Source organism: Onychomys torridus, chromosome 16 (assembly GCF_903995425.1).
Source record: "Onychomys torridus chromosome 16, mOncTor1.1, whole genome shotgun sequence".
Classification (NCBI taxonomy): domain Eukaryota; kingdom Metazoa; phylum Chordata; class Mammalia; order Rodentia; family Cricetidae; genus Onychomys; species Onychomys torridus.
Window position 1 is genome coordinate 67,102,827 of NC_050458.1, and position 26,838 is coordinate 67,129,664.

A 26,838-nucleotide genomic window follows, 5' to 3' on the forward strand; every position below is an offset into this window, starting at 1 on the left:
CTTCCGGTCCAGAACGGAACTCCGTGCGCAGCCAGGTTTCACGCGACTGGCAGCGCGGCAGGTAAACTACAACTCCCAGAGAGCCACGCGGCCGGGCGGCGTTACGCTTTCTCGCTGATTGGCCACGAGGGATATTTGAAAGGAGGAGCTGGCGCGGAAAACGAAGACTACCTTTCAGATGTTTGGCGGATCCCCCGACTGGAAGTTAGTTCTAGACTTGTAAAGAACGGCGACTTTGGGTGAAGTAAAGCTCGAAGGGTCTCGTGAGAGCGTGCTCAAGCCGAGGTGAATGACGTTCCCATTTCTGACCTCGGGGAAGCGGGGCGGCTCTGCGGAGGAGGCTCGGGGACCCCTCAAAGGGCTTGGTCGGCGCCCAGGGGCCCCGTGCAGACCTCTGGGGTGGCGTGGTGGGAACGGGAGGACTGGGGCGGCCTGGAGGAAGAAAGCGAGTACACCTAAGTTCCTGACGGGAGCCCAGCGCCTGGGCAAGGTCCCCACCCACCCCATCGGAGTTGTGGTGGGACTCTTTCCCTCCTTCAGTCCCTGGAATACTGCTACAACCTTCAACCTCCTCTTTCCTCCAGTTATTTCCATGACAAAGCTTCGCAGCCTTCTACAGTTCCTTTCCTCTTCTCTAGCCTTTTGCCATGAGGAACTTCAAAGGCGTCAACTTTGCGACTCTGCTGTGCAGCAAGGAGGAGGCCCAGAAGCTGCTGCCTGACTTGAAGGTAGGGGTGCTTTTTGGCTCAGGACACACCTAGTTTTCTGAGACCATCTGTCTTTTCTCCTTTTCCTTTCTTCCTTTCTTTTTTAAATCTTAACTTTTTTCATTTTCCATACTGGGGATTGAACCCAGGAGCTCATGCATGCAGGAAGTACTTCATCACTGAACTATATGTTTTCACTTTTTAAAAAAAAAATTTTTTTTTTTTTTAAAGTTTTGAGATGAGGTCTCTCTACATAGCCTTGGCTGTCCTTGGAACTCAGAGAGATCTGCCTGCTCTGCCTCCCAAGTGCTGAGGTTAAAGGCGTGTGCCATCATGCCTGGCTTGTTTTCACTTTTTTTTGTTTGTTTTTCCGAGACAGGGTTTCTCTGTGTAGCTTTGCGCCTTTCCTGGAACTCGCTCTGTAGACCAGGCTGGCCTTGAACTCACAAAGATCCACCTGCCTCTGCCTCCCGAGTGCTGGGATTACAGGCGTGCGCCACCACCGCCCGGCTGTTTTCACTTTTTTAATTTGAGGTAATGTCTTGCTAAATTGCCCCAGCTGGCCTTGAACCCACTCAAGCCCAGGAAGGTCTTGAACTTTCAATCTTTTTGCCTTGACACAAGTCTGTGCCACCAAGCCTAACTTGTGTTTTGCTTATCTTTTTCCTAGGAGTTCCTCTCCAAATCCCGAACTGATCTTCCCAGCGCCTGCTGCGAGGCTGAAAGAAGACACGTCTGTGATGCCATCCTGAGGGCCTGCAACCAGCAGCTGACTGCCAAGCTCGATTGCCCTGGGCATCTGAGGAGTCTGCTGGACCTGGTGGAGCTGGCATGTGATGGCTATTTGTCATCTACCCCACAGCGCCCTCCCCTCTATCTGGAACGCATTCTTTTCATCTTACTTCGGAATGGTTTGGCTCAGGGAAGCCCAGACTCTGTGCTCTGCCTTGCCCGGCCTCTCCATGCCTGCTTGGTCCAGAGCTCTCGAGAGGCTGCCCCCCAGGACTACGAGGCTGTGGCTCGGGGCAGTTTCTCTCTCCTTTGGAAGGGGGCAGAAGCACTGTCAGAACGGCGGGCAGCATTCTCAACCCGGCTGAAGGCCTTGAGTTTCTTAGTACTCTTGGAGGATGACGGTGTCCCTTGTGAGGTTCCTCACTTTGCTTCTCCGACAGCCTGTCGAGTAGTGGCTGCGTATCAGCTGTTTGATGCTAGTGGACAAGGTCTAGAGGAAGCAGATGCTGACTTCCTATATGATTTGCTCTCTAGGCATGTGATCGGAGTCTTAGTAGGTGAAGGGGGTAGATCTCCCGGTCCTCTTTCTCCCCAGAGGGCCCTCTGCCTCTTGGAACTCACCTTGGAACACTGCCGTCGCCTCTGCTGGAGCCGCCACCACCACAAGGCCACCAGCGCAGTGGAGAGGGCTCGTGATCACCTAGAGAAGAGCAGTATAGCTCCTAGCCTCCAGTTATGCCAGGTGGGGGTTGAGCTGCTCGAAGCTGCGGAACAAAGACCAGGGGCCGTGGCCCAGCTCCTGATCAAGGCATCAGCTGTTCTGAACAGCAGTCTGGAGGCACCACTGCCCCCGCTTCGGGCACTGTATGACAGCTGCCAGTTCTTCCTTTCCGGCCTGGAGAGAGGCAGCAAGAGGCACTATGGGCTTGATGCCATATTGAACCTCTTTGCTTTTCTTGGAGGGTGCTGCACCCTTGTCCGGCAGCTTCAAGATGTGAGTTAAGGACCTAGAGGTAGGGTGGGGATGTGGTTCTGGGAAGAATTACTGGGTTCCTTGGTAAGGTACTCTCTGGGCTGGTAAGCGTCCTGTTGTACCTTGAGGGGCAGTGACTTTCAAGGACTCTAGACTACTCAGCATCCTTCCTTCTTCAGGTCTGTGACATTTCCTCCAAGCAGCAGCAGTCTTTGCTTCAGATGTACTTCCAGGGTCTTCACCTCTTCACCGGGATGGTTTACGACTTTGCTCAAGGCTGTCAGGTACCATCTGGGAATCAAGAAATACGGGTCATCTTAGGGTCTGAGGTTGCTTCTTAGAAGAGTTTTGGGGTTGCTTTGGTTTCGGGCATGGGACAAGGTGGAAGTCCCGGTGGACCCTGTATGACTCTTCCCACCCTCCCACCTTCTTGTCCCTTCAGGCAGCTGAGCTGGCCCAGCTAGGGGACAGTTGCAGATCTGCTGTTGTCTGGATGCTGGAAGCCTTAGAGGGCCTGTCGGGCCGAGAGCTGACCGACTGCCTGGGGATGACCGGTTAGTGCCTTGCAGCTCAGATGTACAGTTCTGGGGGAGGGCTGTCAAGTGTTAGGCTGGCGAATAGTACTTGCTGTGTATTTCTGACCACTGAGTGCCTTAGGTTTAAGGAGAAATGTGTATAAGGATCAGTTACTCTGGCTAATGCCAGGACAGATGTGATAGGGCTTATGACAGAGGGCTCTGATTTTTTTCTTCTTATATTTTGCAGTTTGATTTGATATTTGTTTTATAAAAAAACATTTGTGCCTAATATGCAACATTACAGCCTTTATTTATTCACTCATTCATTCATTTACTTATTTGGTTGAGACAGGGTTTCTCTGTGAAGCCTTGGCTGTCCTGGAACTCATCTGTAGACCAGGCTGGCCTTGAACTCACAGATATCTGCTTGCCTCTGCCTCCTGAGTGCTGGGATTAAAGGAGTGTGCCACCACCGCCCGGCTATTACAGCTTTTATATTTGTTGTTGTTTTTTAGCCAGAGTCACACTATATAGTCCAAATTGGGCTCAAACTCACAGCAGTGCTCCTGCCTCAGCCTCCCAAGTGCTGGGATCACAAGTTATATTTTTTAACTTTTTGTTTTTTGAGACACAGTCTCTCCACATAGCTCTGGCTGTCCTGAAACTCACTATGTAGATCAGGTTGGTCTTGAACTCACAGAGATCTGCCTGCCTCTGCCTCCTGAGTGCTGGGATTAAAGGTGTGTACTGTTGGCTAGCTTTTTTTGTTGTTGTCGTTTTTTTTGTTTTTGTTTTTTGTGTTTATTTGGAGCTGAGGACCGAACCCAGGGCCTTGCACTTGCCGGGCAAGCACTCTAACACTGAGCTAAATACCCAACCCCGCTTTTTTTTTTTTTTAAAGGACTTACTTTACCTGTATCTATGAGCACCTGCACATATGTATGTGCACCTGATGTGTGTCTGGTGCCCACAGAGGTCAGAAGAGGATTCAGATCCTGTGGAACTGGAGTTAGACAGTTGTGAGCTTCCATGTGGGAGCTGAAAATCAGACCTGAACCCTCTGCAAGAATAACAGGTGCTCTTAAAACACTGAGCCATCTCTCAAGCCTCTTACTTTAAACTCTTAAGAACCAGATAATGAGCTGGGCGGTGGTGACACACACCCTTAATCCCAGTTCTGTGAGTTCAAAGCCAGCCTGGTCTACATGGAGAGATCCAGGCCATCCAGGTATACATAATAAGACCCTGGTTTGTTGTTTTTTGTTTTTTGTTTTAAATAAAACCAAGTAATGACTAGCCTGGTCTACATAGCAAGTCCCAAGCGAGTCAGGGATACATAGTGAGACCCTGTCAATAAATAAACTAATAAATACCAGGTAAAATATCCACATGCTTCAAAATTAAAATTCGAAATGTTACATAAAGTCTGGTTTGGTGGCTCTTAGCTGTGGTTCAGACATTGAGTAAGCTGAAGAAAAAGGACCACAAGTTTGGGGACAGTCTGGGCTGTAGAGTGAGCTGGAAGTGGAGGTCATATATATATATATATATATATATACTGGGTTATATATACAGCAAGACCCTCTCAGAAGAAGAAAGAAACAGACTGAGGATGTAGCTTAGTGGTAGAGCATTGTCTGATGTGTACAAGGCCCTGGGTTTAATTTCTAGTATTAAAAGAAAAAAAAAAGGTCATATGGTATAAAAAGTCCCTCTTCCATTCTCCATCACCCAAGTTTCCCTTTGCAGAGGCAATTACTATATTTATTTGAGACAGGGTTTCAGTATGTATACCAGATTGGTCTCAAACTTAACAGAGATCCATCTGCCTCTGCTTCCTGAATGCTGGGATTAAAGACATACGCCACCACACCTGGCTACAACTGTATTTCGAGAAACTACATTAGGTTGAGGATATAGACCAGTGGTAGGACATTTGCCTAGCAGGTACAGTACCCTGAGTTTAGCCTTAGAACTGCCCCCCTCCCCTCCAACTCCATAAATAACTTAATTGAGATTTATTCATTCAACAAAACTGCTGAGCAATATTAGAGATATCCCTGTTCCCTGGAACCACATTCTCATTTAGGGGAAAAGGTAACTGAATAAATGAATTATTAACATGTTAAAAATTGAGAAGAGAGGGGCTTATGGTTAAGGGCACCACTCTTCCAGAGGACCCAGATTCAAATCCCAGCACACATGGCAGCTAACAAGCTAACAACCATCTGTAATTCCAGTTCCAAGGGACCTGACTCATTCTTCTGACCTCCATGGGTATCTGGCATACACATGGTACACATGTAAGCAGGCAAAACATTCATACACATAACAATCAAAATCTAAAATATATATATTTTTTTTAAGCAGTAAGAGCTGGACATGGTGACTCACACCTATGATCCTATCTCTAGTGAGGCTGAGAGAGGAGGATTGCCATGAATTCAGTGTTAGCATGTAGGGAGACCCTGTCTCAAAAATCAAAAGTGGGGACAGGGGAGATCTCTCAGCCAGTAAAGGCATTTGCTGCCAAGGCTGATGACCTGAGTTTCATCTCTAGAATCCACATGATAGAAAGTGAACCAATTCCTTCTGATTGTCCTGTGACCTTCACACATGTACTGTGGCATATGAGCACATACACACAAAAGAAATACAGGTTTAAAAGAAGTGATGAAATAGGATTAGAAAGGGAAGCCCATGGGCTGGAGAGATGGCTCAGTGGTTAAAGAGCATTGGCTGGAGCTGAGCAGTGGTGGTGCACAACTTTAATCCCAGCACTTAGGAGGCAGAGGCAGGCAGATCTCTGAGTTTGAGGCCAGCTTGATCTACAGAGTGAGTTCCAGGACATCAAGAGTTATGTTGAGAAATACTATCTTAAACAAACGGTTGGGGATTTAGCTCAGTGGTAGAGCACTTGCCTAGCAAGCACAAGGCCCTGGGTTCGATCCTCAGCTCTAAAAAACAAACAAACAAACAATAAATCTTTTAAAAAGAAAAATCCAGGAAGGGTAAGGAGTACAAGCACCATTCTGAATGAGGTGTTTAGGGTCTGCCTCATGGGTGTGTGGCTTGAACAAGAAGATGTTTGCCATGATGGTACCTAGGAAAGACCATCTCTGACATGGCCAACCACCAGCACCAACTCTTGAGGGCTTGAGGGTCTGATATGTTCAAGGAGTACAAAGCCAGGTAGTGTGGCTGGAGTGGCCAGAGGGAAGGAGGAGGCAGGATGGGCAAGGCTCAGCCCTCAGAGAAGTGAGGAGGGGCTGTTGGTGTGAGTTTCCTCAGGGATGGTGGGCAGCAGCTGATGGTCTGGAATCCAGAAGCTGACGAGCTGACCCCAGGCTGAGCTGCTCAGCCGGACAGGGAAATGGAGCCGTTGTGACGTCAGCTGTCTCCTCCTGCAGCCTCTTACAGCAGCAACTTGGCCTACAGCTTCTTTAGCCACAAGCTCTTCGACGAGGCCTGTGCCGTCTTGGAGCCGGTCTGTCAGCACCTGGGCTTGGCAAAGTCAGGTGCTTGTCCTGAGATGCCTCCTGGGAAGGTAGGAGAGAGAGGGGGTGTTATGTTGGTGGGGGGCTTGAGTAATGTGAAAGGGCCAGACTGCAGCTCTGCAGTACAGTGGGGTGCTCACCAGTGCCTAGGGAGTGTTCCCCACCCTTGCCTGTGCTGTGGCTTTACCTTCCTCCCTCCCTCCCTCCCTCCCTCCCTTCCTTCTTTTTTTTTTTTTTTTTTGGATACAGGGTCTCATTGTGTAGCTCCAGCTGGCCTGGAATTTGCTCTGTAAGCCAGGCTGGCTTCAAACTCAGAGACCTACCTGCCTCCACCTCCAAAGTGCTGGGTTAAAGGTGTGCGCCACCACACCTGGCAGTGTCTTTCTTTAAAATGGCTGTTTTTACTTTTGGCTTTCTCCTAGCTAGTTCCAATTCTAGTTTCACATTAGAGTCACCTGAGTGAACTTCAGAGCCATTCTGTTCTAATGCTTGCCTCAAGTTAATGACATCAGATTCTTGCCCTAGAGCTCAAGCATCTACATATTTGAAGAGTTTCCCCCACCCCAGGGTGGTCCTCTGCACAGCCGGAGTAGAAACCGATGTCTTAGGGAGAATGAGTTGAAAGGGTGGGCTGGCTGGGCTGGCGGGTGACATGGTAGTGCAGGGCCTTGAATTACCTCAACTGAGGGGCGAGAGCTGAAGGAATGAGTGGAGCCATGGTGACAGGTTGGCATGTGGATGCTGTGGCAAACAGTGCAGGGCAAAAGCCTGGGTAGTAGGCTACTGTGGTAGCCTGGGCAGGAAAGGGTGGGCTAGAAAGATGTGGATGGTGAAGAAATCAGGCTTAATCTGAGTTTACCCAGTGGCTGGAGGCAGGTAGGAGGAAGGGAAGTGTAAGGGTGGCCCTGCATTTCTGTCAGGACCATTTGCTGAGGAAAGGGTCACAGGAGGTGGAGCAGGTCTTGGTGCTGTAGACATTGACCATGAAGGGCCCCTGAAGTGGAGAGTGCTGGGATGCTTAGTTCTCGGGCGTAGAGAGGCAGGTGAAGCACCGGCTGCCTGTCTTGCTGGGGTGAATGTGTGCTCTGCGTGCTCTACACTCTCATTGGCTCCCTGCTCCAGCTCTAACCTGTCTCTGGTCAGCTGCATAGGTGCTTCCGGCTGCATGTGGAGAGTTTGAAGAAACTGGGTAAACAGGCCCAGGGCTGCGAGATGGTGACCTTATGGCTGGCAGCTCTGAAACCTCACAGCTTTGAACACATGGCCGAGCCCGTCACTTTCTGGGTTCGGGTCAAAATGGATGCAGCCAGAGCAGGAGACAAAGATCTCCAGCTGAAGTGAGTTGGAGGGAGGACAGTCATATCTGCCCGTGAATTGGGCATGTCTCTTGATTGGTTGTTTTTTAGACAAGGTCTCTCTATATAGTCCTGGAACTTGCTGGCCTTGAACTCACAGAGATCCTTCCGCCTCTGCCTTCCTAGTGCTGGGATTGAAGGCGTGTGCCACCATGCACAGCCTCCTCAGTCCTTACTTTTGAGAAAGGCAGTGATTCATTCCTCCATCAGTTACACATTGAGTGCTTACTGCATGCCAGCCTCTAGGTGTGGGGGGTCGGGGTAAAAAGCAATGTTATTGTTTGTTCAGTTTATACCCTACTTGGAGAAAGACAACTAAGTACATTGTATGTACATTTCATGAAGACAAACCTTGACCTGTTAAAAGAGGGATGAACTTTAGGGGGGTACTTAGGCCAGTCTTTTTTGGAGACGTGATGTATGTAAGACCTGATGTATGCAAGGTCCTTACCGAGCGAGGCTCCCTGGCAAGGGTGCAGAGACCTGTCTGCAAGGTCCTTACCCAGGTGCTGATCTGCCCTTCAGGACTTTGCGAGACAGCTTGAGTTGTTGGGATCCAGAGACACAGGTTCTGCTGCTGAGGGAGGAGCTGCGGGCCTACAAGGCTGTGCGGGCTGACACTGGACAGGAACGCTTTAACGTCATCTGTGATCTGCTGGAGCTCAGCCCCGAAGAGACGCCCGCCGGAGCCTGGGCCCGAGCTACCCACCTGGTGGAACTGGCACAGGTGCTGTGCTACCACAACTTTGCCCAGCAGACGGACTGGTGAGGAGGACAACTACGGAGACCTCTTTTGCTCCTTGCTCTGATATTACTGTTATGGGGGTCAGTTTCCTGCGCGGCCTGAACGCTCCCTTCATTTTATGGTCATTGGAACTGAAATGTGTCCAGCTGTCTGTAATGGGCCTTTCCCAGGGTGCTGTGACTGGAACTGATAGTGGGCCCCACTTATGTGCTTCTGTCTCTACAGCTCTGCCTTGGACGCTATCCAGGAAGCCCTGCAGCTTCTGGAGTCTGTGAGGCCTGAGGCACAGGAGCAGGATTGCCTTCTGGACGATAAAGCTCAGGCCTTGTTATGGCTCTACATCTGTACCTTGGAGGCCAAAATGCAGGAAGTAAGTAGAGCTGAGCTTGTGCTACTGGGCATAGATGAGTAGTTTTTTCCTGGGCTGCTCCCACTGAGCTGGTACCAGTCCTGGTTTTTGTTTGTCTCTCTTCTTTCCCAACCAGGGTATTGAACGGGATCGCAGAGCCCAGGCCCCCACTAACATGGAGGAATTTGAAGTCAATGACCTGAGCTATGAAGATAAACTTCAAGAAGATCGTTTTCTGTACAGTGACATTGCCTTCAACCTGGCTGCCGATTCAGGTGAGGGCGGTAAACATAGTGTGGATAACAGATACCACTTAGTGTGAAAGAGGCCGGGCTTGTGCTGGGGATGTGGGAGAGTGAGGAAGGGGCTGGTATAGAGGCCAGAACATGCTGCAGAGAAAGCCGAGTTCTTCCAGAGGGGAAAGTGGTCACCTTCTTCTGATTTCCAGCTCAGTCCAAATGCCTGGACCAAGCGCTGGCCCTGTGGGAGGAAGTGCTTAGGAAGGAGCCGGCCCCAGCTGTGAGATGTCTCCAGCAGACTGCGGCTTCCCTGCAGATCCTCGCGGCCCTCTATCAGCTGGTGGCAAAGGTAACGGGACAACTGAGGGAGTCCATGTCACAGGGTTAAACCAGAAACTGAGCTCCCTCACCAGGGACCTGTGCACCTGCTGAGAAGCCATGCAACCTAAATATGAAAAGAGTAGTGTCTCACACTTCTTATGCTAGCACTTGTGAGGCTGAGGCAGGAGGATTTTGAGTTATATGCAAGACCAGCTTGCATTACATGATGATATCCTGTTTTTATTTTCATTTTATTTTTGGTTTTTTGAGACAGGGTTTCGCTGTGTAGTTTTGGTGCCTGTCCTGGATCTCTCTCTGTAGACCAGGCTGGCCTCAAACTCACAGAGATCCGCCCGGCTCTGCCTCCTGAGTGCTGGGATTAAAGGCGTGCGATATTTCCCTGATGATATTTTCTTTTAAAAAAAAACAAAAACAAAAAAAAAACAAGGGCAGGGTTTGGGGATTTAGCTCAGTGGTAGAGCGCTTGCCTAGCAAGCACAAGGCCCTGAGTTCAATCCTCAGCTTCAAAAATTAAAATTAAAATTTAGGGGAGAAAAAAAAAAAAAGGACAAAGTCTGTAACTCAGTGGTTATTTGTCCAGCAGTGCAGAGTCCTGGATACAGTCCCCAGTGCCACAAAAAGGTGGGAAACAATAGTTTTACCTTGTGGCATTGTTAACATTCAGCACGATGACCAATGGAAGATGTTTTGTGTTAAATGAAGAATTCAAATGGCAGGGTTGGGGATTTAGCTCAGTGGTAGAGTGCTTGCCTAGCAAGCACAAAGTCCTGGGTTTGATCCTCAGCTCCACAAAAAAAAAAAAAAAAAAAAATTGAGATGGTGCCTGGCAGTGGTGGCACATGCCTTTAATCCCAGCACTGAGGGGGTGGGGGTGCACGTAGAGCCAGGTGGATCTCTGAGTTCGAGGCCAGCCTGGTCTACAGAGAGAGATCCAGGACAGTTAGAACTACACGGAGAAACCCTGTCTTGGAAAACAACAACAACAAAACAAAAAAATTTTCTAAAAAAAGAATTACTAGATGTTTTGAGACCTTTATACTCAAAAAGTACTTAAGAGCCCGGCGGTGGTGGCATACGCCTTTAATCCCAGTACTGGGAGGCAGAGCCAGGTGGATCTCTGTGAGTTCCAGGCCAGCCTGGTCTCCAAAGTGAGATCCAGGAAAGGTGCAAAGCTACACAGAGACACCCTGTCTCGAAACCCCCCCCCAAAAAAAGGACTTAAGTATGATTTTACCTTTTCCCCTCCCTGTTATCAGGGATTGACTCTGGTACCACTAAGTTATATGCCCATCCCTTTATTTAAAGAAAGAGGTTTGTGTGTATGTGTGTGTCTGCCTGGTTCAAGCTGGACTTGAACTCACAGAGACAGTCCTGTCTGTCTCCTGAGTGCTGGGACCAAAGGATGTGACACCATGCCAGATCCTTATCTTTATTCATTCATTTATTTATTTATTTTTACTTTATTTTATGTATATGAGTGCATTGCATGTATGTCTGTGCCCCATGCCTGGTATCCACAGTGATCAGGAGAGGGTATGGATCCCCCGGAAGTGGAGTTACAGATGGTGATGAGCTGTGGTGTAGGTGTTGGGAAATGAACCTGGGTCTTCTAGAAGAGTAGCCAGTGCTCTTAGCTGCTGAGCAATCTCTCAAGCAGCCTCCCGCCCCCTTTATTTTTTTGAGACAAGGTTTCTCTGTGTAACCTTGGATGTTCTGGAACCTACTCTGTAGACCAGGCTGGTCTTGAACTCAGAGCTCCGCCTCCCTCTGTGTCCCAGGTGCTGGGGCTGCCACCAAACTTACAGCAGTCCTCTTGCCTTCGCCTTCCAAGTGCTTGGATCACAGGCGTGAGCCACCATGCCTGGCTTCCATTTCTTTCTGTTTTAAAAAGATGTATTTATTTTATGTAGGAGTGCTCTGTCTGCATGTAGACCTTTATGCCAGAAGAGGGCATCAGATGCCACTATAGATGGTTGTGAGCCACCATGTGGTTGCTGGGAATGAAAATCAGGTCATCTGGAAGAACAGCCAGTGCTCTTACCTGTTGGCTTCTTTTCTTTTTAAAAAAAAATGTTGAAATAGGGTCTCCTGAGAGATGGCTCAGCAGTTAAGAACACTGGCTGCTCTTCCAGATGACCTGAGTCCAATTCCCAACACCCATGTGGTGGTTCACACCACCTGTAGTTCCAGATCCAAATGATCTGATGCCCTCTTATGGTCTCTGTGGGCACTGTAGGTACGTGGTACACATATATGCAAGCAAAAACTCATACATAAAATAGTTTTTAAAAAAATCTTAGAGGATCTTATATTGTCTTTGCTATATCTGAATCTGTAGTTTAGGCAGGTTTTGAACTTCCTGTCCTTCTGCCTCAGCTTCCTGTACCTGTGCCATTAGGTCCTGCTTCCTCCCTCTTTTTAAAAAAAAAAGTGCATGAATGTTTTGCTGGTGTGTATGTATGCACAGCACATGCATGCCCATCGCCTGCTGATCTAACAAGAGAGTGTTAGATCCCCTAGAACTGAATACAGCTGGCTGTGATCGGCTATGTGGGTGCTGCCAATCAAATCCCAGGCCTCTGCAAGAGCAGCCAGTGCTCTTAACCACGGAACCATCTCTCCAGCCACCTTTTCTTTTGTTTGAGACAAGATCTCACTGTGCAAGCCGGGGAGATGGCTCAGAGGTTAAGAGCACTGGCTGCTCTCTCCGAGGACCCAGGTTCAATTCTCAGCACCCACATGGCAGCTCACAGCTGTCTATAATTCTAGTTCCAGGGGATCCGTCACCCTCAGACATACATGTAGGCAAAATACCAATGTACATAAAATAAGAATAAATTATTTTTAAAAAAAATCTCATTGTGGAACCTAGGTCAGGGTAAAACTTGCAATCTCCCTGCTTCTACCTCTGGGTTATAGGCCTGTGTGACCATATGAGGCCCAATGTTACGTACTTTGAGAAACTATTGAATGTCTGTGGATGTGAGTGTGGCAGTCAACTTGTGGGAGTCAGTTCCCTCCTTCCTTGTGGGTCCTGATATCTAACTTAAGTTATGAAGCCTGGCGACAGGAGCCTTTATCTGCTGAGCTATCTCGCCACCCTGCCGGCCTTGTCCTTATGTATGACTTGTAAGGGGTTTCACAGACCAATGCTCTTCCTTGGACTTGCCCCACATACAGAACCATGAAAGGAAAGCCAGAGTTGTATGGTGGAGCACATTTGCAGTCCCCGCCACCTGGGAAGCTGAGACAGGAACGCAAGTTTGTTTTTGTTTGTTTGTTTGTTTGTTTGTTTGTTTTTGTTTTGTTTTGTTTTGGTTTTTCGAGACATGGTCTCCCTGTGTAGCTTTGCGCCTTTCCTGGAACTCACTTGGTAGACCAGGCTGGCCCCGAACTCACAGAGATCCACCTGGCTCTGCCTCCGAGTGCTGGGATTAAAGGTGTGCGCCACCCCCGCCTGGCCCAGGAACGCAAGTTTTGTTCCAGCCTTAAAATTGTGATAACATTCTATTTCCAAAACTAAAGGGCTGGGGAAGAGGCTCAGTAGTAGAGCACTTACCGAGTGTTCAGGTTCTGGGTTACCCCAGTTACTGCCCCAGTTACCACCAAAACACAAAATATGGTTATTGTGACTCTTTAACCATATTTCCAGCAGAAGGAGGTTGAAACACTAGCTCAGACGAAGATCTGAGTCTCGGCTCTATCTCGTGAGCACTTCCAGGAACCTAACCTTCCTGAATCTTAGTTTCCTGCTCAGTATAATTGAGATTAGAATTACTATGCAAATTAAATGAGCTGATTCGTGGAAACCTCTTGGTACAGTGCCTGGTATACCGTAAGTAACCGTTTGCCAGTGGTGATCGATATCTAGGCTTTTTAAATTTAATTTTGTGGGGCTGGGGATCAAATCTGGGAATGACATTCCCTGTTTATTTAGTTTTTATTTTTCTATTTATTTACTTGTTTTGGAAACAGGGTTGCACTGTGAGGCTGTTGCTTGCCTGGAACTCCCAATGTAGATCAAGCTGCCCTTAGATTCAGATCTACCTGCCTCTGTCTCGTGAAGGCTGAGATTAAGGGTGTCACCACCATTATTTTTTAATTTTTTAATATGGTCTGGCTATGTAGTCCAGACTAGCCTCTAGCTCACAGCTGTGGTTCTGTCTTGGCTTCCTGAGCTGGGTTGTTAGCAGAGCCACCATGGCTGTGCTTAGAAACAGAAGGGGCTGTGGGCTTAGTATTGGGGAGGTAGAGGCAGGTGCATAGGGGGTCAGGGCCAGTTTTCTTTATTTTGGGTTTTTTTTTTTCCCCTTTGGGTTTGTTTGTTTGTTTGTTTGTTTGTTTGAGACAGGGTTTCTCTCTGTGTAGACCAGGCTGGCCTCAACTCAGAGATCAGCTGAGGCCTCCTGAGTGCTGAGATTAAAGGTGTGTGCTGCCTCCCTACCCCCAAGGCAAGTTTGAGGACAATCTGGGTCACATGAGACCCTGTCCCCAAAACAAAGAAATAGAGAGAGGGGGCAGGGTGGTTTATAAATCTGAGTATGGCTGATAGATTCTGAGTATGTATGAACACCAAAGTTTCAGAGGCCTGGCTGGGGTGGGTAAGGGAAATACAGGCTCTCACAGGAGCAGGGTCAACATGCTGCCCTGGATGACCAGCCCCTGCAGGCTCTGGAGACCCTCCTGCTCCTTCTGACTGTATCTAAGAGACTACAGGACCACACAAAGGCCGTCAGCTCTTCCTGCCAGCTTACCCAGCAACTCTTGAGCCTCGGCTGTCCCAGCTGTGCCCAGGTGAGTGCCAGCTTGATGAGTCTGGGGCTGGGGTGGGGGCAAGCGGCTTCAAAGGCTCATCTTTCCTTGAGAAGATGGGGTAGTAAAGAGGCAGCTTTCTACCCCACATTTGGCTGTAGCCCAACAGAACATGGGAACTGGAGACTTCTTTCCTGCCTATTACAAGAACTGCCACTCATGGGTCTGCAGATCTGCCCCATTTCCCACCCGTTTCTCTTGATTTAGTTGACGCTTTATTACTTGTGTGCAACTGTCATACTTAACTGGCTTTCAGTTTTTCCACACACCCCAACGCCCTCTTTTGTTTTGAGACAGGGTCTCCCTGTGTAGCTCTGGCTGTCCTGGAACGCACTGCGTAGACCAGGCTGGCTTTGCTAGGATCAAAGGGGTACACGCCGCCCCTCCCCCTCTCTACTCCCTCTTATTTTTCTTGGCAGTGCCGGGGGTTGAACCCAGGGCCTCGGGTACACCAGATAAGAGCTTTGCTACTGTGCTGGAACCCAGTTTTCCCTTTTTGATCTCATCTTTGGTTTCTGCCAATTGATCTGATCATCTGTGTACCTCCTAAAAGACTCCCATGACTTCTCATAACCCGAATGATGCTGTCCTGACTATAGCACACTTTTGTGAGCCACCGTGTGGGTGCTAGGAACTGAACTCGGGACCTCTGGAAGAGCAGCCAGTGCTCTTAACCTCTGAGCCATCTCTCCAGCCCTATAACACACTTTTCATGAGTGTTCTGCATGTATACGCGCATGCCAGAATAGGGCATCAGATCCTATTATAGGTGGTTGTGAGCCACCATGTGGGTGCTGGGAACTGAACTCAGGACCTCTGGAAGAACAGCAGCCTGTGCTCTTAACCTCTGAGCCATCTCTCCAGTCCCTTTTTTTCTTTTCTTTTTGTTTGTTTGTTTGTTTGTTTTCCAGACAAGGTTTCTCTGTTACAGCCCTGGCTGTCCTGGAACTCACTCAGACCAGGCTGGCCTCAAACTCTCAGAGATCCGCCTGCCTCTGCCTCCCCAGTGCTGGGAAAGGTGTGCGCCACCACCACCCAGCTCTTTTCTTTTTTTTTTTCATTCTTAAAGGCAGAGATTTGGACTGCAGACCTACAGGGGCATCTCAAGATTATGTGACTTTTCTCTGTTTTTGTTTTTCCCAAGTGACTGAGGGTCTTTCTCTATTGCTCTTTACCAAGCTGTATGTGTGAGGCGGGGAGAGAGAGACTGAAAGTGTTGTGAGGATCAAAAGAATAGCTTTATGTAGACTGTTATGTTTGAGATAATATAATATTCAGTGCTTGCAAATGCTTCGCCCCACTTTAATCTGAAAAGTCTAAGTAGCATGAGGTTGACATCATCTGATTCTTTAGTTATACCTGGAAGAGGCAGAATCAAGCCTGAAGAGTCTGGACCAGACTACTGACACATACCAGCTCCTTTCCCTGACCTGTGCTCTGCTTCGAAGTCAACTCTGCTGGGCCTGCCAGAAGGTAATTTCCACTGCCCACCTTATTTACAGACAGGAACCCAGTTGGACCCAGAGCTTGCCTATAGAACTAGTACAGTGAGCCTGCTTGCTCTAGGGATCTACTGCCTTTGCCTTTCGAAGTGCTGGAATTTCTAAGGGTGGCTGTGGCCATCTAGTAGTTGCATGGCTTCTGGCAATCTGAGCTTTGGTCTTCCAGCTTGATGTTTGCATGGCCGTCTTTATCTGTGAGCCAACTCCCCAGCCCCAGCGCCCCCCCCCCCCCCTTTTGGGGGGGGGTTGTTTTTTCGAGACAGGGTTTCTCTGTGTAGTTTTGTTGCCTGTCCTGGAACTCACTCTGTAGCCCAGGCTGGCCTTGAACTCAGAGAGATCCACCTGGCTCTGCCTCCCGAGTGCTGGGATTAAAGGCGTGTGCCACTGCCACCCAACTCCCAGCCCCCTTTTTTGTTGTTTTGTTTTGTGACGCTCTGGATTGACAGGCCTTCCGCATGCTGTACCAGTGCTCTGCCACCAACCTACATTCTAGTTCCCTGCCCACTCTCCTAATTCCCGAAGGCTCTGGACCTCAGGAAATTTTTAGAATTTTCATGTTATTTGACCTCTGAAATTTTCCTGCAGCTAGGCAGAATGTTCAAAACCCTGAAAAGCAGTCAAAACTGCCTACCTGGTAGCAGATTAGTTTCTTTCTTTGCCAGTTTCTGCAGAATACATACATAGAGGGGTTTGGGACCTGAGGAGGACAGCCTGATATGGTAATCATCCCTGTAATCATTCCAACACTCAAAGGCTGTGGCTGGGGAACGAGACTTTGAAGTCAGCCTAGGCTGCATAGCAAGACGTTCTCAAAAAGGAAGAGGAAACAGTGGTTTGAGTGTGAGGAAGTACTGGAGCTCTGATCAGAAAATCTAGTAGATTCCAAAACATCTCAGCTTTGGTCCAAATTAGCTGTGTCTTGATCATCTCTTGTTCTGATCGGCCTCTGGTTTTTCTAGTTTTTTCTTTTGTTTTTTGGGGGCTGTTGTTGCTTTTTACTTGTTTTGTTGTTTTTCAAGAGAGGTCTCTCTGTAGCCCTGGCTGTCCTAGAACTAGCTCTATAGACCAGGCTGGCCTCAAACTCACAGATTCTGCCTTTGCCTCCCAAGCGCTGGGATTAAAGGCGTGCCACCACCACCCTGCTATATGTGACTCTTCTCTGGCTCTTTGTCTCTCCCAGGTGACTGAGGGTGTTTCTCTATTACTGTCTGTCCTTCGGGATCCTGCCCTCCAGAAGTCATCCAAGGCTTGGTACTTGCTCCGTGTCCAGGCCCTGCAAATCCTGGCTCTCTACCTTAGCCTCTCATCGAACATTCTCTCAAGTGTCCTGCGTGAGCAGCTCTGGGACCAAGGTGAAAGAGGGAGCTGTTGGCTCTCTTGGATAGTGGTCCTAGTTTGTCTGCTGTCTGCTCTTTGCAGCCATCTGCCCATGCTGTCCAGCATATGAAACAGCCTATCTGGAACCCACCTATGCCTGTGGTAGCAAATGGGTTTCACTTCACCTGCTGCGTCTAATCACTTAATCAGTAGCTGCTTGGCATATTAAATTAAAAGGAACTCTAAGACCCCCCAAGGGACCTCGGAGGGGAGGAGTTCTATGATTGATTAGCTCTGCCTAAGGTGCAGAAGGAAAAGGTTTGTTAAACACCCCCCACCTTGGTTTGTTATACACACAGGGTTTCTCTGTGTGACAGTTCTGTTGATTTGTAGACTGGGATAGCCTCAAAGTCACAGAGATCCTCCTGCCTGTGGCTCCTAAGTGCTGGGATTAAAGGCGTGCGCCACCAGTGCCCAGCTGTGTTTGCTATCCTAGTTGAAGGTGTTAGGCAATGCTACTGCATTCGCCTTTTTCCACTTCGTTCACCCCAGGCTGGCAGACCCCTGAGACAGCACTCATAGATGCCCACAAGCTCCTCCGAAGCATCGTCATCCTGCTTATGGGTGGTGATGTGCTCTCAATTCAGAAAGCAGCTTTGGAGTCGCCCTTTCTGGACTATGGTGAGTGAAGAGGAGAGCAGGACCCTGTGGGATTGGACGCACTAGATATGATGGGCTAGGGGTTTCGTCTCCAGAGTAGCTGCCTGTCTGTGGCCTGAATTGAAGTCTTGTCTCTCCTTCACTACAGGTGAAAATCTGGTGCAAAAGTGGCAGGTTCTCACAGAGGTGCTGAGCTGCTCAGAGAAGCTGGTTGGCCGCCTGGGCCGTCTGGGGAATGTGAGTGAAGCCAAGGCCTTTTGCTTGGAGGCCCTGAAACTTACAACCAAGCTGCAGATACCTCACCAGTAAGTGAGAGGATTCTCGTTCCTGCCGTGTGTTTTCAGTGTGGATCCCCAGAAGTTCCATGTTATATCTAGAGAGATTGGTGGGAGAAGGCATCCCATGGCCAAGCAGGAGGTGCCAAGTTAATCAAGATTAGAAGCTGACAGGCCTGATAAATCTGTATAGGACAACTCATATACTGCCTTTCCTAAGCATCTATGCCCGTGGGAGCTTGGTGAGGAAAGCAGTTGGGAAATGTACCTGAAGGTGATTTGGGATCAGGCTGTACAGAACACAGGATCCCCCAAGAGAGGCTGTAAATGAGTGTGAGGACTCAGGCAAAGATGGCAAGGCCTGGGCCTGGGAAAGAACAAGAAGAGTCTTCAGGCAAACAGCCTTCTGTTAACTGATTTTCTTCTCACAAGGTGTGCCCTGTTCCTTGTACTGAAGGGTGAGCTGGAGCTGGCCCGAGGTGACATTGACCTGTGTCAGTCAGACCTGCAGCAGGTTCTGTTCCTGCTTGAGTCTTCCACAGGTGAGCTGCCAGGTTCCCCCCAAGCTTGGTGGGGAGAATCCATATTACAACCTGTCCTTACATGTTTCCTAAAAGTTGTCCTCAGACTTGCACACACATGTGTGTCATGCTCTTGTCCTCACACACACTAACTTAAAATAACCACGATTTGGGGTCTGGAGATTAAAGGGGTGTGCCATGATTCCCAGCTTGTCTCAAATATTTTCACCTCTGTTATCTCACGTGTACCTCCCCACACCCAGATGAGAACATAGAGCTTGAGCTACAGGAGGGGGGTGTAGAGTGGACTGTTGGTCCCTTGTTGAATGAAAAGGAAATACTAGGATTTTTTTCTGTAAAAGAATTTCCCTGCCGGGCGGTGGTGGTAGCACACCTTTATTCCCAGCGCTCGGGAAGCAGAGGCAGGTGGATCTCTGTGAGTTCGAGGCCAGACTGGTCTACAGAGTGAGTTCCAGGACAGCCAGGGCTCTTACATAGAGAAACCCTGTCTTGAGAAACAAACAAACAAATTCCGTATTTGTGTGTGTGTGTGGTGTGTGTGTGTGTGTGTGTGTGTGTTACACACATTCTGAGTAATTCGTAAGTAAATGGCATGTATAATTGTATAATGGGTTGAACCCTGTGGTTCTTGAGACCATTTCTCAGTTCTGTACTTTTTGATCTTCCCTTTCCCTAGAGTTTGGTGGGGTGACCCAGCACCCAGACTCTGTGAAGAAGGTCCACACAAAGAAAGGGAAGCAGCAGGCTCAAGTCCCCTGTTCCCCACAGCGACCAGAGGAGGAACCCTTCCTGAGAGGCCCTGCCCTGGAGCTGGTGGCCACCGTGCTCAAAGAACCTGGCCCCATTCAGCCCTCGACAAACTCCTCCCCAGTCCTGAAAGCCAGGCCCCCACCCAGCCCTGGCTTCCTGTCCCACTCACCCACCTGTGACTGCATGCTGTGTGCTAGCCCTGTCCTCTCAGCAGTGTGTCTGCGCTGGGTGCTGGTCACTGCAGGAGCGAAGCTGGCCATGGGCCATAAAGCCCAGGGTCTGGATCTGCTGCAAGCTGTGCTGAAGGGCTACCCTGCAGCCACTACGCGCTTCACACAAAACCTTCAAGCTTCACTGAGACACAGAGCACCCCCCTCTTGTGTCCCAAGCCTCTTTGATGAGCTCATGGCTCAAGCGTACACGCACTTGGCACTGCAGTGCCTGAACCAGACATCGGAAAAGAGCTTGGGAAAGGTCCTGGCATCAGGGCTGAAGTTTGTGGCAACACGGATACAGTACTTGGAGTTCTGGCGAGCCAACCTGCTCTTGGTTCAGGCCCTTGCAAAGCTGGCCAGCTTCAGCTGCTGTACTTCCCAACTTTTTGCAAGCACCTGGGGCTGGCAGCCGCCATTAGTAAAAAGTCCCACAGTCTTAGAGGGCTCTAAGACTCAGAAACAAAAATCCTCTGGACGAGGGCGCCGGCAGACAGCCTCTGCTCCCTCACCCCTCCATAATATCTCTCAGAAAGGTCTGGAAGAGGGTGGGCCACCCTGTACTCCTAAGCCCCCGGGCCGGGCTAGGCGGGCCGGCCCTCGTGTGCCTTTCACCATATTTGAAGAAGTCCATCCTACAAAAAGCAAGCCTGAGGTCCCCTTGGCCCCCAGGGTGCGGAGGAGGGTCCAGACGCGCCTCAAGGTAAGTTGGAATTGTGGTTAGGTGGAAGACAGGTGTCCAAAGAGCATGGTCCTTGAAGAGCACTCCCCATAGCCAAGTGGAGTGTTGATCTGTGTGCGGATGTGTGGGCATCTTCATTTTCCCTGTGGTTCCTTTCCCTTGCCATCCTTCCTCTGTCTTCCGAGTTACCACAGAGTTTGAGAGTGGCCAGTACAATGAGGGAGGTCAGTTCTGAAGTCCTCAGACCTGTCGGTGCCTCCGCAGTGCTCCCTGCTGTCAGGAGGTGCTGTGGAGAGTCTCTTCCTTCTCCCTCTCCCTCTGTCGTCACAGGTGAACTTCAGTGATGACAGTGACCTGGAAGACTGTGTCTCGGCTGAAGCACAGCTTGTGGAGCAGCCTAAGAGAAGAGGGACTGCTTCCCGGGGCCGGGGCCGGGGCCGGGGCCGGGGCCAAAGTAGGAAGGGCCCAAGCTTGAAGACAGATACAGCAGCTGCCACAGGCGGTGCCTCTGGACACCCCAGCCTTGGTGCTAGGGGTCTTCGTGCCAAGAAGGTGGCATCAAGACCCCGTGAAGGAGAGAGTCCCGAGACAGCCCTCTGTGCCCAGGCTTGCTCGGGACCCGAGGTCATGAGGACTATCCCTGAAGAGGAACCAGTGGACACCCGGCTGGAAATGAGCTTTGAAACTCTGAGGGGTTCCGACGGGGAAGAAGCAGCCTCAGGTAGGGCTACGGGGACGCGAAGCAGAGGCCTGTGTTCTGTAGTGTGTGTCGGGTGTTCCTGAGGCCAAAACTAAAGGAAAATAGCACCAAGGTCCAGAAAGGAAGGCCCTTTGCTAGGGGAATGTATTGTAGAAGAGGAAGGCAGGGCCAGGGCAGGAGGAGGGAGCACTATGAAGTCATTCATGTTCTCTTCCTAGGTGAGAAGGCATCAGCTGCAGGCCCCGGCCTACCCATAGGAGAATGTGAGGTGTTGAGACGGGACTCCTGCAAGGAAGAACTGCCTGTCCTGTACCCTGACAAGGAGGCCGATAGTGACCCTAGTCCTTGGCTCCCACCTCTCTCAGTCCCTGTACCCATTGGTGAGTATACTGACCACTGAGGTTGGGTCACCTGGGGAGGGGCTGAGCCAGCAGGTCTCTCGGTATCACCTGTCCTTTTTGGGAGACAAACTTTTAAAAATTTTTTCTTGAGACATAGTCTATGTAGCCCAGGCTGGCTTCTAGGATTACAGGTATACACCATCATATTCAGTTTCGTGTGTATGAGAGAGCGAGCGCACACACACGTGCATGCACATATGGGTATACTGCATATATGTGTGTTCATGTATGTGTGGGCATATTTGTGTCACTTGTGTGTGAAGGCCAGAGTTGGACATCTGGTGTTGTCTTCCTTAGTTGCTTTCTCCGTCTTAGTTTTTGAACTGGAGCTCACTGATTAGTTAACTGGCTGCAAGCCCCTGGGGTCCACTTGTTTGTGCCTCTTCAGCACTGGGATTACAGGTGCCTCACTGCCTCCTTAGGTGGTTGCTGAATATCCAAACGCAGCCCTTCATGCCTGCACAAGAGACACTTGTGACAACCGAACCATCCCCGCAGCCTGACCCTCTTGTCTACCTACCAAATGCCAGGAATATAATCAATCATACACCAGCATACCACCATCCAGGCTTTTTTTCCCTCCCTCTCATTTTTGAGACAGGATGTCATTGTGGTCCCAGCTGATCTAGAACTTGGGAATACTGAGCCTCAGTCTCTAAAGTTCTGGAATTACAGGTTCAGCAGTTCATATCTTCCTAGTCTGTGGTTCTGGCTTCCTGGGTCCAGCAGTCTCTGAGCCTGGTTGAATTCTGCATTTTGTGCAAGAACCTTAATCTCTCTGAGCTTTTGTCTCCTTCATTGTAAAATGGGGCTTTGGGAGGCTGGGGTGAGCGACACCTTGCGCACCTTTCCTTCACGAGCATTAGCTGCTCTCCTCTCTGGGAGGTGGCATAGGGACTCCTTAGAAGATCCCATTGATTAAGAAATAGGAGCCAGGCAGTGGTGGCACACACCATTAATCCCAGCACTCGGGAGGCAGAGCCAGGCGGATCTCTGTGAGTTGGAGGCTAGCCTGGTCTACAGAGTGAGATCCAGGACAAGCACCAAAACTACACGGAGAAACCCAGTCTCAAAAAAACCAAAAAAAAAAAGGAAAGGAAGGAAGGAAGGAAGGAAGAAGGAGAAATAAATAAATAAGTAGGGGGTCCATCTTCAGCAATAATGTTGACTTTTTTCCAGATCTTCCTACCCTGGATTCCATCTCTGACTCACTGAGCATCGCTTTCCGAGGTATCAGTCACTGCCCTCCAAGTGGGCTCTACACCCACCTCTGCCGATTCTTGGCTCTGTGCCTGGGTCACCGGGACCCCTGTGCCACTGCATTCCTTGTTGCCGAGTCTGTCTCCATCACTTGTCGTCACCAGCTGCTCACCCATCTGCACCGACAGCTCAGGTGAGTGCCGTCAAGGGTATGCTGGGCAAACTGCCGGGTAAGGGTCCTGACTTGTTTGAAGAGGGACTCACTCCTGTGTCCCTGCAGCAAGGCCCAGAAGCAGCAAGGATCACCTGGTCTGGCAGAGCATCTGCAGGGGCTGAACCTGAAGGAGAGGCCCGGAGATGTGCCCCTGGCCCGCATCCAGCGCCTCTTTTCCTTCAAGGCTTTGGGGTCTGGCTGCTTCCCTCAGGCGGAGAAGGACAGTTTTCAGGAGTGCCTGGCTCTGATCCCCAGTGGTATGGTCTGCTTCTATCTGGGTCTCCTGTTCTCGCTCATCTAGTTGAACTCAGATGAACTTAAGGAATTGGTTATTTTACTTAGATTGGTGCTCCTTATGTCCTATCTTTTCATTCCTTCCCTCTGAGACAGGATCTTACTGTGTAACCCAGGCCTCAAGCTCAAAATCCTCCTTCCTTAGCCTTCTGGGTGCTGAGGTTTGTTTGTTTTTGTTTGTTTGTTTTTGTTTTGAGACAAGGTTTCTCTGTGTAGCTTTGGAGCCTTTCCTGGATCTCACTCTGTAGACCAGGCTGGCCTCAAACTCACAGAGTTCCAAATGCCTCTGCCTCCCAAGTGCTGGGATTAAAGGCTTGGACTACCACTGCCCAGCTGGGTGCTGAGATTTTTAGGCATGTACCACCACACCTGTTTGTCATGTCCTGTAATTCGTAGATTAACATTTTTTTTCTCACGCCAGACATACTCTGAAATTCAGGTGTGTGTTGATGTCTGGAGTCTTCTGACATTAAAATGAAATGTACTAGCATGGTATGTTAGTACAGCCTTTGTTAATTTCTGTGAGGGATACAAAGAAGTACCAGCTGCCTATTCCCAGGAGCTGTAGGGGCAAGAGAGCTCACCTTGAACTCCATTAACTGGGGAAGACTTCTTGGTTGTCTTGAAGTACTCTGTAGAAGGCAGGGCTGCACGTGCCTCCTGAAAGTCTGCTGATTCTGGATGTGTCTTCTGTGTATGTTAGGGGTGACTGTCTGTGTGTTGGCCCTGGCCACCCTCCAGCCTGGAACCTTGAGCAACACTCTCCTATTGACCCGACTGGAAAAAGACAACCCCCCAGTTACTGTGAAGATTCCCACTGCCCAAAACAAGGTAGGATTCTAGTACCAAAGACTAGATTTTGCCAAGCATGGGCCTTGGTCCCTGAATTCTGTGCCTAAGGGATGGACAGGTGACAGCCACTTGGAAAGCAAATATCATAGACTCTTCATTTCCCACAGTTCCCACTAAGCTCTGTACTGAAAGAGTTTGATGCCATCCAGAAGGACCAGAAAGAAAACAGCAGCTGTACTGAGAAACGAGCATGGTGGACGGGGAGGCTGGCACTAGATCAGAGGATGGAGGTGTGTGCTCCCAGGGTGGGGGGGCTCAGGCCTGTCACAGAAAACCACAGGGGGTGGGGGCAGTATCTTTCTGAGTCAGGGTTTCTCTGTGTAACCTTGTCTTCCTGGAACTCGCTCTGTAAACCAGGCTGGCTTTGAATTCAGAGGTGTACCTGCCTCTTGCCTCCTGAGTGCTGGGATTAAAGGTGTGCGCCACCACCGCCCAGCTATGTCTTTACTTTTTGAGTGTCTCAGAAAAGGAAAAGACCTTAAGGACTTTGTGCAACTGACAGGAATTCCTTGTTTCCGAATTACATTTCCTGTCTAACTGCCCTAGGAACTCATCACCTCCCTAGAGGAGCATGTGCTTGGCTGCTGGCGGGGGCTGCTGCTGCCATCCAGTGCAGACCCTGGCCCTGCCCAGGAGGCCTCCCGCTTACAAGAGTTGCTGCAGGAGTGTGGCTGGGAATATCCTGACTCCACTCTTCTAAAAGTGAGTTCAGGAAATGGAAGGGGCAGGTGCGGCCATGGATCTTTTCTACCAGCCAGTAGTGGAGTTGGGAATTGTAGCACCCACGCCACTAACCATTGTTCTCCTGTAGGTCATTCTTAGTGGTGCCAGAGCCCTCACCAGCCAGGATGTTCAGGCCTTGGCATATGGGCTGTGCCCAGCCCAGCCAGAGCGTGCCCGAGTGCTCCTGAGTGAGGCAGTTGGACGGGTACAGAGCCAGGAGGCCCCTGCCAGTCAGCATCTTGTGCTGGTGCTGGACAAGGTAAAGAGCTGGGGCACTGAGCAGTCCAGAGGGCAGTGAGCACGAGCTCATCTCTAGCCCCTTCGGACATCTGCATTTATGTGGCTGGGGATAGTAACCTTGGAATGCTTTTTTCCTAGGACCTGCAAAAGCTGCCCTGGGAGAGCATGCCCAGCCTCCGAGCACTGCCTGTCACCCGGCTGCCCTCCTTCCACTTCCTACTCAGTTATTATATCACCAAAGAGGTGCGGAAACAGGGCGTAGGGCCCGGGAATATTGGAACTGGGGAAAACCTAAAGAAAGAAGGCTAGAGCCCTGGGAAGATAGGAGTGGCTGAACAGTGGGTCGGTTATGGAATGGAGCGCTGAGTATGCTGGGGGCTGGCTCCTGGACAGACCAAGACCCTAATTGACAGTGCTTGCCCCTCAGGCTGGGGCCTCGTCGGTGCTGAACCAAGGTGTGGATCCACGGAATACCTTCTATGTCCTAAACCCTCACAGTAACTTGTCAAGCACAGAGGAGAGATTTCGAGCCAGTTTTAGCAGGTCTGGAGACGAGGGCATGTGGTAGGGTGGGGAAGGGTAGAGATCCGATGCAGGGCAGTGTGTGTGCTCTGGGACTAGTTGTTGCATCTCATCTCTGCTGCTGCTCCCTTTTCCTCTTTGACGCACGGCCTCTGCCATGCATTGACTTGGGCTTGTCCCTGCAGTGAAGCTGGCTGGAAAGGAGTGATTGGGGAAGTGCCAAGCCTGGAGCAGGTGCAGACTGCCCTGACAGAACGTGACTTATATATGTGAGTGCTTGGGGCAGGGAAGCAGGGAGGGGGCATTTGGAAGAGGGTATCACTATGGGTTGATTTAACATTCTAGGGCCTCTGGAAATGACGACTCAATGCTTATCCTCTGCCTTAGCTATGCAGGGCATGGAGCTGGTGCCCGCTTCCTCGATGGGCAGGCTGTCCTACGGCTGAGCTGCCGGGCAGTGGCCCTGCTGTTCGGCTGTAGCAGTGCAGCCCTCGCTGTGCATGGAAACCTGGAGGGAGCTGGTATCGTGCTCAAGTACATCATGGCTGGCTGGTGAGAATGAGACCTGCCTAGGGCATTAACTGTTGCCCCATCCCCGGGTTCCTCCTGTCTTGGGCTCCTGGAACTGTTAGCCAAGGGAACTCCTCATTGCTTCAAGCCTCTTTACACATCTGTCGCTAATAGTGTTTTTTTCCAGTGTTTCTGTTACAGAGCCCTTACTTTGTACTTCTTTTTCTTCCCAGCCCCTTGTTTGTAGGCAATCTCTGGGATGTGACTGACCGCGACATTGACCGTTACACAGAGGCTTTGCTGCAGGGCTGGCTAGGAGCAGGCCCAGGGGCCCCCCTTCTCTACTACGTCAGCCAGGCCCGCCAGGCTCCTCGACTCAAGTATCTTATTGGTGCTGCACCTGTAGCCTATGGCCTACCTGTCTCTCTACAAACCACCTGAAGATGTCTTATCTATGGTAGAAGCTATGTGGCTATCTACCTCCCAACTTAGTTGTAACTATTTATAGAATTTTTAAAGTGATTTTCCCTGGTGTTTCCTTTTAATGTGATCTTAATAAAGATATACTAAGCCTCATTTTTGTGTAAGTTCAAGAGCATCTAAAGACCTGACAGCTCCCCCCCTCATTCTTGCTGTGTGGATATAAACAGGTGGGAGGAGCTTGCAGGAGGCTATGGGAAGAAAGGCAGAACCAAAGGACAAAGTTGGTGTGGCTGGGCTTTAGAGCTGCACAGAAGGCCATCAAAAAGGCTCAAAGTGAAAGGCAAGCAGATGGAGAGAAAGAGAGGCAGTGTAGGGTGCTGGTGCCTCCTCTTTCCTCAGTGATTGTTCTTCCCGCTAAGGCTGCTACACTTAGCCCAGATTCTATGGGCTTCTGTTTCAACTAAGTTGACGTTTTGGGGAAGCATATATCTTACATTTATATTCCAATCATGTCCAACACACAGTAACGTAATTATGCTGTCTAGACAGA

The 26,838-nt window shown here is 49.9% G+C and overlaps 1 protein-coding gene and 1 non-coding gene across 2 annotated transcripts; both read left to right on the forward strand.

Annotated features, from left to right (window-relative positions):
- The first annotated feature begins 647 nt into the window (after window positions 1–647).
- Window positions 648–26,388, forward strand: Espl1 (extra spindle pole bodies like 1, separase). Its single transcript, XM_036208679.1, has 30 exons — window positions 648–728; window positions 1,378–2,433; window positions 2,592–2,696; window positions 2,855–2,966; window positions 6,341–6,477; window positions 7,571–7,764; window positions 8,308–8,547; window positions 8,753–8,897; window positions 9,013–9,151; window positions 9,325–9,464; window positions 14,117–14,251; window positions 15,623–15,742; window positions 16,952–17,123; window positions 17,641–17,769; window positions 17,897–18,053; window positions 18,456–18,565; window positions 19,242–20,230; window positions 20,540–20,930; window positions 21,128–21,289; window positions 22,490–22,703; window positions 22,791–22,981; window positions 23,722–23,849; window positions 23,978–24,100; window positions 24,417–24,572; window positions 24,682–24,852; window positions 24,972–25,076; window positions 25,261–25,376; window positions 25,541–25,624; window positions 25,743–25,907; window positions 26,099–26,388. The coding sequence occupies exons 1-30, from the start codon at window positions 648–650 to the stop codon at window positions 26,304–26,306; spliced, it is 6,375 nt and encodes a 2,124-aa protein (XP_036064572.1). The 3' UTR covers window positions 26,307–26,388.
- On the forward strand, window positions 9,892–9,966 carry Trnaa-agc. The gene has a single exon. It is a non-coding gene; the product is annotated as a tRNA-Ala (tRNA).
- Window positions 26,389–26,838: the final 450 nt, after the last annotated feature.